The following is a 15,944-nucleotide window of genomic DNA, read 5'->3' as shown; positions in this document are numbered from 1 at the left end:
GTTTTCATCCAAGCAAGCAAAAATATACCTGCAAAAGAAAGCAGGTCACCTTTTAATCTCCACCGAGGAGGTTATGTGGTCGTCTGCGTTTGTTTGATAGCAGGGTAACGAGAAAGCTACTCAACCGATTCTCATGACATTTTCTAGAGGGGTGGCATATGACACAAGGAAGAATTGTCATTGTTACTAGCTTTAACATTGGGAGATTGGGGCGTTTTCCAAAATGTTCCTTGATTTCTAGGAGAAAATTGTGGATCTTGATTCAAAACGCTAGGCATGGTTAGGGGAGGGTGCTCAATTCGGTGAAGATCTAATCTTTTATCATAATTTTGTTTTTTGAGACAGCTAAAATCATATCTATGTCAACAAATCCTAACTGAGTTGCTACAGATCACGGGGACAGCGTGTGTATGTGTATTGAGGTCCAGGACAGTTATTTTGGTTTGAGCCTAACAGAAATGAGTGGGACAAGGAGAGAGGGAGAGAGGGAAAGTGGGAGTGAGAGAGATGTCCTCATCACGACACTGCCAAGAAAGCTGAGTCATGTAAGATGAGAAAAAAGAAGGTAGGCCGCTGAATGTTAAAAATGAATACGAGAGGACAATTTTAAGGCTAATGAGCCAGAGGAGTGAAAAATATCTAGAAACATGTGTCAGGCATCAGCACCAATTTGGAGGCAGGTACAGAAAAGCTGCGTTAGAGTGACACTGAACATGAATGAAAGGGAGCAGGACTTTAACTGGTTAACGAGGAGGCGGAGAAGAGACGACAAGCGGAATTGATGGGGCGATAACGTGGCAAAAGATAGGAGAGGCTGTGTGTCGCTGGCAGACACGTACATGAAGACACAGTGTGTGTACACACCGAGAGGCAGAGAGAGAGAGAGAGAGAGACTGGTGCAGCAACAGGAAGCACATGAGCAGCAGGAGGAGTCGGGAGCGGAGAGGCTTGACGGTGGATATAACTCCACGCCCCTCTCTGCCAAGCATCCATTTACTGAGGAGCTGATGTGTGCTGCTTCACTGGATGCATTCAGGCTCAGCAGCAACAGAAGGAAAAACCCTTCGGTGGCGTGGCACTCTGGATATGGATTACAGCACGCAGGAGTCGTCTTATGAGCATTTCTGAAGAGGTTCGTCGCATCATTCTTAGCAGAATCTTCACGTTGGATATTTATACCCTCAGAGGGAAGGTGGATTTCTAAGAGAATCTAAGTGAAGCTGCTGACAGCTGTGTGAAACCTGGCTGGGGAGAATCTGGAGGATTTCACACTGATAAGCACCAAGGAGTTACACAAGGAAACTGCAGTCGGTCCACTTTATCCACCCAGGATTCTACAGGCTGCTCTCACGTGTTGGGTTCAGACTTAAGTTTCCAACATGACCACCATGCAGAGGCTGCTGCAGCTGCCGGTGAGCGCCGTGAACATGGTGAAGACGGTGCAGAGCCAGGTCCAGGGAGGCCAGGAGGAGGACAAGAGTCCGGTGCTGACCCCCGACGGTGTCCAGCAGACGTGGTACAGCGCCCTGCAGCCTGACGAGCTGCGCCACCTCCGATCTGGAGGCACAGGTGGTGGAGGTGGAGGTGGAGGTGGAGGTGGTGGAAGGGACCAGGATGAGCGAGCAGCACTGGAGGAAGGTGGCGGCAGCAGCAGTTTTCAAAATCAACCTTTGCGGTAGGATGATCCAGGAGAATCCACACCTGTTGTACACAGTTGTATTTACTTGCACTTACCTGCTGTGTTTCCACAGATAACAGTGACGTCAACTGGACGATCAAACCAAAATTCTGGAATAACAGAATAATTAGGGTAAATTAGCAGATCCTAACCTGGGATTAGGTAGTACCCCACCAAAGTCAATCACATGTTTGAAAAAAAACAAACATATTTATATATATTTCTTTCTTCAACACAAATGTATATTTTAGTTTATTCCTATATTTGCTTTTGCATTATTAAAGCTATTAAGATAAGATATTGTTATTTAGTAGAATTGCTTCCGTATCACGATTGGTGAATAGATCATACTTCATTCTGAAAGATGATAAATATAAAACCTTTGTCTGTTAAAGTGGCAGATATTTACTCAATCAACTAGTTCTTTGATTTATAAAATGTCATAAAATTGTGCCCACATTTTCCCTCTTGCATGTTGACTTCCTATTCTGTCAAAACCTCATCTTTAAAGACCAGGGACGAGCAGGAAGTCCTCACACTAGTGATGTTTGGGATTTTATCTTGAGAAATAAGCTTTGGTGTGAGGATGCTATCTTTCATTTGATGAGGATGCTATCTTTGAAGGCCAAAGTGGTGAAGGGCTCCATGTGAACAGCAGTCGAACATGGGTCAGTCGGTGAACACATGAAACGGGCGTGAGAGGAGACATGGCTTCCAAAATGATGGGATAAGACGTCATGAGCAAGAGACACAAGGAAAAGTGAATAGAGTTGGATGAGAATGGAGGCGTCAGTCACACAGATGCTGTCACAAGGAGCTGCGTCTCTGCACCCTGCATCAGTAATCAGACCTGCACAATATGCCAGTCATGTAAAGGCTGACCGGAGGAGCAGTGGTCTTTAATTAATTAGACTGCGGACCTTCAAAATGAACATGAGAAGTGAAGCTCTTCAGAAAGTGGTTTCTTTCAAGAGACCTTTAAGGTTTTACTGGGTCATGTAGATACAAACTGCTCTGGTTTCTTCCAATTTCACAAGATGAGAGCTGGGCCACAGTTGCTGCTGAAGATGTATATTTCAAATCTGTCATGGTTGGAAAACAAGAAACTTTAAAAGTCTTTGCTGAAAGAATCAGGTTATGTAAAACAGCCTCAAATGCTGCTCCTAAATGCAGGCTGCAACTCCTCAGCCCTCTGATTCATGCAAATGCACTTTCCTATCCCAATATTTCCATGCAGTTGTGGGGTTGTTGTGCTAGTGGTGAGAAAAATGACTTATCATTGAACACTGGCCTACTTCGAGGAGCGTGCCCCGGCTGGAGAGTGAGTCCTGCTGATCTCGTGGCTCCGCTGCCAGGTAACCTGAGCGTCGGTGGAGTCTGTCGTACCACAGTGGGTTCAATAATTCAGAGCTGTTTGTAAATTCAGCCGTTGTTCAGCAGGTACGGGACAAAATCCAGAGAAATGAGAGAGGCGGTGTTGGTGTTGTGTTACTTTGGGGCCTATGGGCATGAGCGGAGACGTATAAACCCAGTCAGGGGCTGGTTGTTCCTCCAGGTGCTCCAGGCTTTACTTCTAAAATAATTCACTGAGAAAAGCATTTACAGCTTGTGATCATATGGTGGAACAGATTCAAAACAGACTGTGAAGGGCCCAGGGCTGTGATCTCTCTCCCGGAACTGCTGTGCAGTATTTTGTCTTCTGCACCCTCTGGGTTTAAATGTCTAATTCACTGAGTTATGGCATGTGTGATACAATGCTTCAGCCAAGAAAACCTATAGTATTTAAAATAGTGACGGAAATATTGTCTTACTTTTCTATTATTTGCCACCGCCTCTCTGTCTTAATAATTCATAAAAAGAGGTTTAAAATATCTGATCTAATTTCATTGTGACACTGCTGGACCTGTCCGAGTGAGATTACAAGCCTGGTTCTCAGCCTGGTTATCCACTGCTACAGCAAATACAACAATGTTTTCATGTTTAGCTTTAATTTGAATTCCTAAAGCTGTGTTTGTCTTCAAACAAGCAACATGAATCCTTGTTGCTCGATTTTTTGGTGGTCTTTGGGGTAGGATGATCCAGAAGAATCCACACCTGTTGTACACAGTTGTATTTACTTGCACTTACCTGCTGTGTTTCCACAGATAACAGTGACGTCAACTGGACAATCAAATCAAAATTCTGGAATAATAGAATAATTAGAGTAAATTAGCAGATCCTAACCTGGGATTAGGTAGTACCCCACCAAAGTCAATCACACAAAAAAAAATGCTTTGCTCTTTAAATTTCTTTACTTTTAGATCAAAGAATTAAAGGTATCTGTTCATACTTTGGCTTAATTCATTTGTATCTGTATATTCTCTAGGCACCTAACAGAGCAAGGTTTTACCCTAACAGAACTGGGTGGATGAAGACATACTGTATATGTCACAAGCACCATAGTGGACAGTTTTCCACATATGCAAACTACCTACAGAAACATACAGAGATTTAGGAATTAGTATTGGCACAGCAACAGATAGCAACTATTTATAACATTATGAACATCAATATGTCAACGTTGTCATTATGAGCATGTTAGCATGCTACAAGAAGGCTGTGCAGTCTACATACATATCTCCCATTATTCAAAAGCATAACAAAAACTTGGCAGAGTAATCTATTGATTTTTATTGGATATTTGTCGTCTTTGTTTTGACTTTTGCTTCGCAGGGACAGAACCAAATAAAAGCTCAGGTTTACAAGTTGGCCACAAAGTCAGTGAACACAGGAGGTTTACAGTCTGTGATAAACAGACGTTGCCTTTCTGGAGTGATTTTCTTCACATTTTAGTTTTTCCTTCTCACTTCTTGGCTCTCGGTGCTTTCGAGACACAGCCAGAGGTTTGTAACTAAGAAACCAACATCAGTTACCTGTGTCCAAAAATAATCTTCACCAAACAGCGTTTTATAGATACTGTCAGCTTTAATTTCACTCTAAAGAATTCAGGTCTTGAAGTGTGTGGAAGAGTCAACTGTGGTATCTAGACAATTATCAACACTTTGACACACACACACAAACACACTCACTCTCTCTCACACACACAAACACACACACTAAAGGAAAGGCAGACTCGTGATAAATCAACTATGTTCTGCAGATGCCACCTCATTACAGACTGCAAGGCCTCCATTCAAACCTGTCACATGATGAAATATATAGTTTAACCCAGTGGTTCCCAAACTTTTTACAGTCTCGTACCCCTTCAGACATTCAATCTCCAGCTACGTACCCCCCCGACGCACGTATACAGCCTATAACACTTGAAACTTTGAAATTGTCAGGGATTTCAGGACTTATAATAATCGTAGATGACAAAAATAATGTCATCTACGAAATTCTTAAGGATCAATTATTCGATTGTTGATTAATTATGCCCATCCCTACTTTTGACTAACGGTCACTAAACTACCTGTAACTTTTTTTGGCAGTGTAATTATTTTGCTGAATATGGGTATTTTTGGCAATGCGAGTTGGCTATTCAGACTATTTAATATTGCACGATTATTTATAGCTCAGTTTGAAAATGTAATGGGCTTTTTCACTTTGAAAACGCAGATAAAATGTTCTCCTCACGTACCCCCTGAACCACTTCGCGTACCCCTTGGGGTACATGTACCCCAGTTTGGGAACCGAGGGTTTAACCCAACAGCCCCTCAGCTGTTTGGAGAAGTGCTGTAAAACTTCTGACCACAGCCGGATTGAATACTCAGGAAAGTAATTTGCTGTGTTATTTCATACATATTTATATGTTTATATTATTACAACTTTTTTCTTGTACCATCATTATTTTATTCTTATATTGTGACTTCATTCTCAAAAATGGATGATTTTTTTCTCGTAATTTCACAACTTTTTCTCTCGTAATATTTTGACCTTTTTCTTGAAATATTACTTAATCTCATGAATATACTTTTTTCCTGGTAATATCATGTCTTTGTTCTTCTAAATTTAAGATTTTTTTTCTTCAATCTTGGCTTATAGTCTGTTTTACATCTACAAACATTTTCAATCTGCATTTAATATAGTTTTCTGTAATTTGCTTATGACAGTGATGATTCTTGAAAGATTCTCAGTAATTCTCAGAGTAATGTCATTAAGTTAGGATGAATACATTTTTGACGATTTAAGTTAATATTTGATGTAACACATTGGGAGAAATTTGTGGATAAAAACTGATTGTTGGACATAAACAGTCATAAATGGTTCACAATCCAAACCAAAAGCATTTCCCTATTTAGCTCGTTAGCAAACTTTCACTTCATTATCAGACATCCTGCCAACTAACAAACATATTAAACAACAGAACCTGTTTGTCAGAAGTAATGAGATTATTTTCATTTGCACCCAGTGACTGATCGGTTTTGTATCCATGTAACACCTGTTATATGCTGTAGCCGTGTGAGTGACAGGATACAGTGTCACGCTGTTCACAGGAGCCTCTAGTCCCCCATTGAAACACTGTCAGATCAGACCAAGACTCTGCAGGGAGGCAGGAAATCTCTGAGCCTCGTTTTATTGCATCCTTTTTAGTTGTTGGAAATGTACAGCTTTGCAGCTATTTAATCAACCCCGGCCACCATTAGCCCCCCCCCCCCTCCATACCCACATCTCCAAGTGACACGTGCCATTATGTCTGGTAGTTGGAAGTTGTGTTCATGAGTGAAGGCTGGAAACTGACCCCAACACGGGAAGCACAGGGGATTTTATCATTGTAACCCGATATTTACATTTTTAAATAAAACAACGTTGAGGTCAATCTGAAATCAACAGTAAATTCTGTTTGTTTGTTTATTCAGTTTTATACACAGCCTATACAAAGATGGCCCGACATGACTGCTCTTGATGGGAAAGCAAGAGTGTCTTGATACCCCCCTGGTGGCTGACTGCAGCATAGGTTGTAAACCCAACCTAATCCGATTTGTTGGTGGATGGGACAAATTTAACACCAGTCAACGAAAGATTATAGCCCAGTGGGCTTACACACGCTGCGAAAACTAAACTAATTAAATTAAATTAAAATAAGTTTGATTTCCACTATTGGTTATGTTTATTTTACATTAATATATAAGTACAAACATTTTGAACTCTTCTCAGTATTTCAGAAATTGATATTTTTTACAATGCTTACAGAGTATGATCACCTGTAGCTTCCCTCTGCTCGATGGAGCTTTTCTGGGTTTCAGCTCCTTGTTTATCTGCAGCCTCCCTGTCTCAGTACTCTCAACGCTACTGTAGCTTCATTTCCAGCACAACTGGCTCTTACTAATCCACTGCACACTACACGTTCAACACCTAACTGCAGACAGGCACAGTCAACAACCGGCTGGTGAATGCAATTGAGTATTTAGCAGCTGAGGAGCCAGATATTTCCCTCAGCTATTGGTGAAGACCAAAAAAACGAGATCAAAGATAAGATAGTTAATGTTGAGGTGAATGATAATGGGGCTCTGTAACTGCTGTTGAGAGGACGAGCGCCTGTAGGCCAACACGCCCATCATCAGCCTCAAAAGGTGCCACTTGTTTTCCGCTGAGTAAGTTGATGCCAGATATCAAGGTCCTGAAACAGTAAATCATATTAATACACCGTCCATGCAGTAAAAACAAAGGCTTTCATTGGAGGAAAAATGTGAAGTCACTCTACATAGGTGTGTCCTGTCGTTGAGCAATAGAGAGCAGGACACATTAATCTATCCTGTCTGGAAATGTCATTGATCAAGATGTCAGCTTTCAATTAGGCTGTGGTCTTTATCTTCGGGAGCTGCAGCAGTGATCCTGTCTGCTCGGATCTGTCACCGCAGCTTGTGGAGGATGCGTTTGTGTTGTTTATGTGTGTTTGGACTGCAGCAGGTTGAAATGTCGCTTCAGATTAGTCTCCGACAAGGATCCTGCCTGTCATGTGTGATCGGACTGGTCTGTTCCCATCTTCTCTAACAGTGGTGTTGAGTGAATGCGGGGTGGGGTTAACTGGCGCCTACAGGAGTGTATGTGCAGCTGCTATCTACAGGGAGGCTGGCAGTCAGTCAGAGGCGGGGGTGCTGAGAGAAAGTCTACATAAAGCAGCTTTTTAATTCAATGCAATGTTGGTAATTTATTTTATTAATCTAAATAGCCTAGTTTTACTACCATACGGATTCTTCACAGTTAAAGCCCCCCACCAGTTGGGGGTGTTGCAGCCACTTTTTTCCAATGCTACAGATCAAATAAGAAACTCACAGTAAAACGCAGCAGTGGGTGATTTGGAAACAATGTGAACATTATAAAGTTAACCAACATTGAATTTGTAAATAATTCTAAACATTTTCTCAGAACAAGTTAAAAAGATATTTAAATTTACATCCAATTTCTGATATTTTTCATCGAGATTCCTGAATTATCTCACAGAAATCAAGGATGTCAATGTTAAAAAGATAAATACTTCTGCTGTTGAATGGGTTCCTCACTGATACAAACAGCATCCTTCCACCAAGTTCCGTAGTGGTCAGTCAAGTAGTTTTTGTGTAATCCTGCAAAAAAAACACTTGCGGCGGGTAAAGCAGGTCTGTGTTCCTTGTTTGTCGTCTCTTCTGAAGAAGACCAAGATGTGACTCTATTTTTCCTTGTGTTCTTCCCTCAGACACGACGACCTGAAGGAGATGCTGGACAGCAACAAAGACTCACTGAAGCTGGAGGCGATGAAACGGATCGTGGCCGTGAGTATAAATAAAGTTTGCTTTGGGATTTCATTGATCTGCACATTCAGGGTGTATCAGGTCGAGGGAGGGACAGAGGTAAGGACAGTGTTTAAATAAAACTGTTGGGTTGAAAACACAATTATTTATTTACTCGATATCTCTGTATTGAGAGAAGCAAATCAAAATCCCACTAAGACTGTTTTTTGATTTTTAGAAGAAGACCTAAATCCCTCTTCTGTAAGACAATGATAGTTTGAGCTGATTTAACTGCAGTGGTGAGAGATGCAGAATCAGCTGTTAAATATTCATCGGCTGTTACAGATTCCTGCCTCTGAAGCTCCACATGCTTCTCCCCATTCATTATCGCTGCAGGACGGAGGAGACCAAAGCAAAAGGACTGAAATAGAATAGATAAAAAGAGACTTTCAACTTCTCTTCAAATGTTTCAAACTGCGGAAAAATGTCACTGTGTGAAGTCGTCATTGAGTTTTGTGGTGTTGGTTTTATCTTCAGATGATCGCCCGAGGAAAAAACGCCTCAGATCTCTTCCCTGCTGTGGTGAAAAACGTGGCGTGTAAAAACATAGAGGTTTGTAATGAGCTCAGTTTCATGTCGCTTCATGCTTTATTTGCTTTTTATGCCCGAGAGATCCGGTGACCGGTGACATTATGCTCTGGGTTATTCGTCATTCCCACTCTTGTTAACACGATATCTCTAGAATCCTCGAGGGGATTTCTTCAAATCTGGTTCAAACATTCACCTGCAATCAAGAAGGAACTAAATGAATTTGGTGGTCAAATCGCAATGTGACCTTACAAATCACATTTTTGCTCTTGTAAAGGCTTGAAGGAATGTCTTCAAATTTAATAGACACGTTCTTTTAGACTCACAGTTGAGCAATGGATTGAGCATTCGATTTTGGTGGTTGCAGGTCAAAGGTCAAGGTTCACGTTGGCCTCACAAACTTGTTTTTAGCTTCTTGAACAAGATATCTCAAGTCTGCTTTTAGGGAATTTCATCACAGTTTGATCAGTTGTCACTTGGACTAAAAGATGAACTGATTAGAGTCCAGCAGCTAAAGGTCAAAGGTCACAGTGACCTCATATGAAGGATGTATGTAGACTGAAACAGCACTGGTTGGCGGAGATACAAAACCACCATGTTGAAATTGTATTTTTTTGTGATTCAAATTCAAAAAGATTTTTTTATTTTCCTCGTAATTTAGTATATTCAGATTATCTTTTTGAATGTTTGAAACCGTGTTAGGTTAGTTTTTTTCCCTCACTAATCTACATCATTCAAATCTGTTTTTCAACGATACAGGTGAAGAAGTTGGTCTATGTTTATTTGGTGCGTTATGCTGAGGAGCAGCAGGATCTGGCTCTGCTCTCCATTTCCACGTTTCAGCGAGGATTGAAGGTGCAGCAGTTTTCCCCTCTGACAATTACAAAAACAACCACATTACTGCTTTTATGATGATATTTTTACAATTTCTATAATAACAAAGTAGAAATATATCTGTTTGTCTGTACTTTACAAAGTAACCCCATAGTTTGATTGCGTGGCTTTTGGAAATAACTAGTAATGCAGTTAAACAATGAAAATGACCGAAATGAAATTGAAAATGAAATAGACGCCTGCAGATTATTTTTGTTTTATTGTTCTACTTTAATTTACTATATAAATCCAGGCTCTTACCTTGAAAACCAACATCTGTAATGTTGCGTTGTGCTATCGCAGGATCCAAACCAGCTGATCAGAGCGAGCGCCCTGCGAGTCCTCTCCAGCATCCGCGTCACGATAATCGTCCCGATAATGATGCTGGCCATCAAAGAAGCTGCTTCCGACATGTCTCCATACGTCAGAAAGACTGCTGCTCACGCCATTCCCAAACTCTACAGGTGACCTACATCCTCAGTTCTTCACATTTGTAGCCCACATGCAGCCCCGGAAACAGAACGGTTATGACTCAGTGTTGTGGGTTCAAGCACCACAGTGACTTTAATGGTGATTTAAATTTTCCCTTATTAGATTATGTAACTTCAGTACTTATTGGAGATCGCTCCAGTTCGTTATTAAAAATGATCAGAGAATCATAAATAAGGAACTTGAGCTTGAAATAATCTGTTTTGTGAGGATACACAAGCCTGTGTCCTAGTTTCAGAGCCACTATGCTGAGATCAAGTGTTGGTGCCTTATGACTTATGACTTATCGCCCTTATGGAATTATAGCTCTTTATGGCAATAAAAGGAACATCCATCAGAAATCCATTACTGCTGCAGAAGTGAAATCCATTTGTTTTACACTTTTGAGTGTAGTTTCTGTGCTCAGCTGATCAGCGGCTCTTTCTCCAACATTTCCTCCTTCATATCAGTGATTTGCTCCTCTGTGCTCTCAGTTTGGATCCAGAACAGAAAGACCAGCTGATTGAAATCATAGAGAAACTCCTCGCTGACAAAACCACGGTGGGTTTATGCAACTTTGTTGATTCAGTATGATTTTACTCAGGAAATGCAAAATATAGGGAATATACGGAGTGTACGGAAAATTAGAACCATTTCCTGTTCCCAGCAGCAGACTGTGTTTAAAGGCCTCGTCTTTCAAGACTTAACAATTGTTTGCTTTCGTTTTACATGAGCTGCTACAAATTCTCACCAAACCACTGGCACTCAGTGGCTTACATGACTCCACCAAAGCCAAACAATACATGTCTCACTAGCCTCTATAACCCTTAATATCAGATATCCAATTTTATCTGAATAAAAATCAGAAAAAGCTTAACTGCCAAGTAGATTTACACGTACATGGAATATGCTGTGGTGAGTTTGTGCAATTTTATAAATAGAAAATATTTTAACAAAGGTAACAACATTTTTATAGAAAAAACTATAGGCCAATAAAAAATATATTATGCAAAATGTACAATTATTGTCGATGGCCTCATTGATCAGGCCGGTAGCTGTTAGGAAGTACCTGTTTTTGTGGGTTGAGGTTTTGGTCCTAATGGATCTCAGCCTCCTGCCAGAGCCACTGTGGGAGGGGTCGGACACAATCTGACCTGCACGTCTCAGAGTCCTGGAGTCATGCTGGTTATTTATTATCTAATTATTAGATATAATAATATTACCCTTTTACTAGATATGCACCAAAATGTGACAGGTTCTTTCTTGAACTTCCTCATCCCTCCGACAAGTTTGGTGCAAACCTTTTTAATACTTTTTAGTCATTCTGCTAACAAACAAACAAACAAACAGGCATGGGTGAAAACAACCTTTTTTGCAAAGGTAAATTTATCAAATACAGAGATAGGCACTAATTCTTCATTCTCAGTTTTTATTTGTTATCTCAAGATGTGATGAGCAGCTTGTTGTGTGCTTGTACATTTGCTGCAGCTGGTGGCAGGAAGTGTTGTTATGGCTTTCGAAGAGGTGTGTCCAGAACGCATTGACCTGATCCACAAGAACTACAGGAAGCTGTGTAACCTCCTGATCGATGTGGAGGAGTGGGGGCAGGTCGTCATCATCAACATGTTGACCCGCTACGCAAGAACACAGTTCCTCAACCCAAACATGAACGTGAGTGACAAGCACATACAGAATGTTTACTGTCCCATTTTCATGACTGTTTTTCTTTTTAAATCAATAAATGAATCACTTAGATCCCATCACCTCGTCCCAATGTGACATCTTCAAGATGCCCGTTTTGTGACCACTGTGGAACAGTCCAAAAAACAACAAATATTTCCTGAAACAGAGAACTGGAACAAGTAATTGTTTGGTATTATGGTTGAAATCAATCGGATAAAAACAAATTTATCATAATTTTTGTTGATAAATTTATCGTCCATTGACTGTTGAATATCCCTTATAATAGTAATATACATACATTGCTGTATATTTTAACTATATTATTCTACTGAGAGCAATGTAAAACCAATCAAATTCCTTGTATGTGTGAAAAATACTTCACGTCAATAAATCAAAATCAATCAACTTTAAAATCATCTCAGCTCTACTGTACAGACACACAGGTTACTAGGTGAAATGTGTAGTACATTACTGCATATCAATTAATATGAATACATAAAGGACTATAAACTGAATGTTTCACTGATTGTTGCATGTAGAAGCAGTCCATACAAACTCAGAAATATGTTTTGTCACAACTAATTTGCATAGGAATGGTATTTTAGATTACTATGCTCAACAGGTGTATCTCATTTACAGCAGTTCAGCTGTTCTTTAGTTGGATTATTACATTCTTTCAGTTCTGCCATTGTTCTGTGCAGAGGCACAAATTGAAAATATCCTCTCTTTATTTCCCTCTTGCTCCGATGGCCACCTCCGGAATTGTTTTTCTGTATTTATCAGTTTTTCCAGACCCACCTGTCGACTTATTTTTCTCATGATCATCAAATTGAGTCGAACATTGTTATTCTTGTAATATGCAGCGACAAAGTGGTACAACCATTTTGACCAACAAATTTGTCAGGAGGTCCGGTGATGATGTGTCCCTCAGAGCAAATTACATCTGGTGACTTGAGGTGACTTGTTTAGCTGCCAGCGCCTGCTTTCCATGCTAGAGAGACACACTGTTTATCCACACTGTCTCTGCAGGAGTCGCTGCTGGAGGAGGGAGGGGACAAGACCTTCTACGGCTCTGATGAAGATGAGGATGAAGACGAGGAGGACGACAAAGATAAGAAAGCCGAGGCTGCCTCCTTGGCCAAGAGGAAACCGTACGTGATGGATCCAGATCACCGGCTTCTTCTGAGGAACACGAAGCCGCTGCTGCAGAGCCGCAACGCCGCTGTGAGACCACTGCACTTTTAAATTATACACACATCTTACATCATCATAACTCAGCGCCGCCCGATAAGTCTCCCTGTCATTACCATGGTAACCATTGTAGAGCGTGTAACTGCCTGCTCTCTCAGGTTTGGCTTCAGTCAGAGCTGACCTAGAGTCAGTTTAATAAAGGAAACTAGAATGACAGTAGGATGCAAATCTCCTCCAAGCCCTAATGTTCCCTTGTGAAACCACATATTCAGTCACTAGATCCAGATTTGTATTTGGATCTGAACCAACTTTCACACACTCAGAGATATCAGTCCCCTGCACATGTCAGCAGTGTTAAGGGAGGTGGAACAAAAAGATCCTGGATTTGTGCATAAGAAAATGTCTGATAGAGATGAAGGGAGCAAATGTCAATAATGGGAGAGTATGTGAGCAGGCATATTGTATTTGTTGTCTTGTTGAAGCCACGTGAGATGTGCTTTGACTTTACCACTAGGTCCCTTCAAATGGTTTCTTTTGCCTGTTTGAAGCTCCTCTTCTCTTCTTCACTGAATAGCTGTGGGAACTCCCACATGCATGTGTTTTCCCAAAGGGGCATTGGAAATAAAAACGGGCAGTATTTTTTAATTGATACCATCATTATGTGAAAGGGTTTGTACCTACAGAGATTGGTCATCTGAATGTGAAGCTCCCCTCAGACTTTCAGCTCAATGGTTTTGTCTGTACTGTCACCCCCCTCACAGCAACAGGCAGCAGTATAATGTTTTTATTCGGTCTAAAAATGGGCTCAAAAAGCTAAACTTGACGAGTGAGTTTAAGCATCGGAACCAGTGTTGAGCAGACACAGCTAGTGACGAGCTGGTGAACATGGTGAAACATGTAGCAGCTAAAGAGCCACATCTCCCTCAGTGCGTTGATTGAGAACAGAACAAAGCTGAAAAGGAAAGAGTATCTTTGCACTTACATTCACCAGGTAGCCAGAAACATGACCCAAAACCAGAGCCTCCATTTGCCAACACATTCACATCCATTAGTGTGTCAATGTTGTGCCTGTTCTGCAGTCGCCAAGTGAATGTAGGTTTAATTTTTGTGCATCGAGCTGAATGAGATCTCAAAAGACCTAAAAACAAACTTGAATGACTCACCACCAAATTATTTCTTGCACTTGAAATAACCTTCATTCTTCTCACTTTTAGCTTTGAACTGCAAAGGGGGTGTGAAACATATTCAACACACATCTGCACTGCACTGCAGCAAGAGGCAGTGCACGGAAGTGATGCATTGGTACATTTGGAAATGAATTAATCTACAATGGAGAACAAAGCTTAGGACGCAGTGTTTTCAGGCTTTTTATGTATATTAGATTCTATGGCTGATAGACTTAAGACCTATACTTCTGATTTACACTCCAGGTGGTGATGGCTGTGGCTCAGCTGTATTTCCATCTTGCCCCTAAAGCAGAGGTTGGGGTGATCGCCAAGGCCCTGGTGCGTCTCCTGAGGAGTCACAGGTGAGTGTTTCCGTCTATAATTTTGAAATAGATAGATATCGATTTTGGCAGCAACGTGTCCGCCCTGCAGGATTAGCCGTCTCACAGTTTGATCGTGCTGCAGCCGAGAAGTGAGCCGAGGCTGAAAACTTGAAAAGGAATGAAGGAAGGAAAGAAATACTCAAACTGCCAAAAAACCACGCAGCCGAATGTGACAAGAGAGAGCTGTAATGACGATGGAAGTCAGCAATGTGGAACAGTGTGGCAACAAGAAAATGACAAGTGAGGGTAGTGAAACAAATCTTTATAGCCACGGTAGAGAGAGTGAAATTAAACAGAGAGCCCAGTGAGGCTGCATGAGGTAAAAAAAAATGAAGCCATAAAGCATAAAGAGTGATGGCGGATCACAGGCGGCCTCTTGGCTGTAAGTCCTGCACACTGTCAGCCTCTTACTGAACAAGTGCTTCTGTGGCTCCGGGTGGGCTGAAATGGAATCATCATTCAGAAATAACCAAGCACCTGTAGCTCACTGCAGAGCATTTGTCTTAAAATTCATGCAATGAGATTCATCAGCTGTCGTTATTTGTGTGGAGTGAGTGGTGCTTTTCTAACAATTACACACCTTTACCATCTTGAAAAATAAAGCTATGTAATGTGAAACGTTATTAAAAGCGATATTACCAGCCTTGCCCCAGATACATAACAGACATGTAAGTCCAATGAGATGACTGGTTGAGTGGTCTGCTTGATACCCACTAAACACAGAGAAGCAGCCTTTAGTCTTTATGCAGCACATTGCTCAATCCAGTCAAATCAACTTAAAAATGTCAGACTAAAGGAAATGTGTTCACAAAGGCCTTTGACTCAACCATTTGACAAACTATATGCTGATACCATCATTTCATTTTTATTTTCTATCTACATTAATTTGTATTGTCTTGCTCTTAATTTATTTGAGAATTTCTATCCTGACTTCCTTTTTACTTTTACCTTTTTTAAATCTCTTTACTCCTTTGACTATTCTCTTTAATTTAGCTCCTTTTATTAGTAAGTATAATTTCCTCGTGCAAGGAGTTTTAGAGCCAATTGTATACATATATACATACAATATTATATACAGAGACTGTAAGGTAGCTGGCTGATTAAATGTGTGCTGTATTTATGTTAAATTATATTTTCCTAATGATAAATATTTAGAATAACTAGTAGCACTGCTGTAAATAGCAGTGGACGTCCAACAGAGCATCTCAGGTCAAATACCCAGAAG

At 40.8% G+C, this 15,944-nt stretch overlaps 1 protein-coding gene across 1 annotated transcript in view; it reads left to right on the top strand.

The window, feature by feature from the left end:
* Window positions 1-508: 508 nt before the first annotated feature.
* The window catches only part of LOC128445066 (AP-3 complex subunit beta-2), a 33,065-nt gene continuing 17,629 nt past the window's right edge, over window positions 509-15,944 (top strand). Inside the window, exons 1-9 of the mRNA XM_053427826.1 lie at window positions 509-1,675; window positions 8,334-8,409; window positions 8,905-8,979; window positions 9,715-9,810; window positions 10,132-10,292; window positions 10,791-10,857; window positions 11,785-11,967; window positions 13,009-13,203; window positions 14,601-14,698. Coding sequence (XP_053283801.1) covers window positions 1,380-1,675; window positions 8,334-8,409; window positions 8,905-8,979; window positions 9,715-9,810; window positions 10,132-10,292; window positions 10,791-10,857; window positions 11,785-11,967; window positions 13,009-13,203; window positions 14,601-14,698 — 1,247 coding nt within the window. The 5' untranslated portion in view covers window positions 509-1,379. The remainder of the gene's footprint in view (window positions 1,676-8,333; window positions 8,410-8,904; window positions 8,980-9,714; window positions 9,811-10,131; window positions 10,293-10,790; window positions 10,858-11,784; window positions 11,968-13,008; window positions 13,204-14,600; window positions 14,699-15,944) is intronic.

Source organism: Pleuronectes platessa, chromosome 7, assembly GCF_947347685.1.
Source record: "Pleuronectes platessa chromosome 7, fPlePla1.1, whole genome shotgun sequence".
Lineage (NCBI taxonomy): Eukaryota > Metazoa > Chordata > Actinopteri > Pleuronectiformes > Pleuronectidae > Pleuronectes > Pleuronectes platessa.
This window is presented reverse-complemented; position numbering and strand designations above follow the sequence as displayed.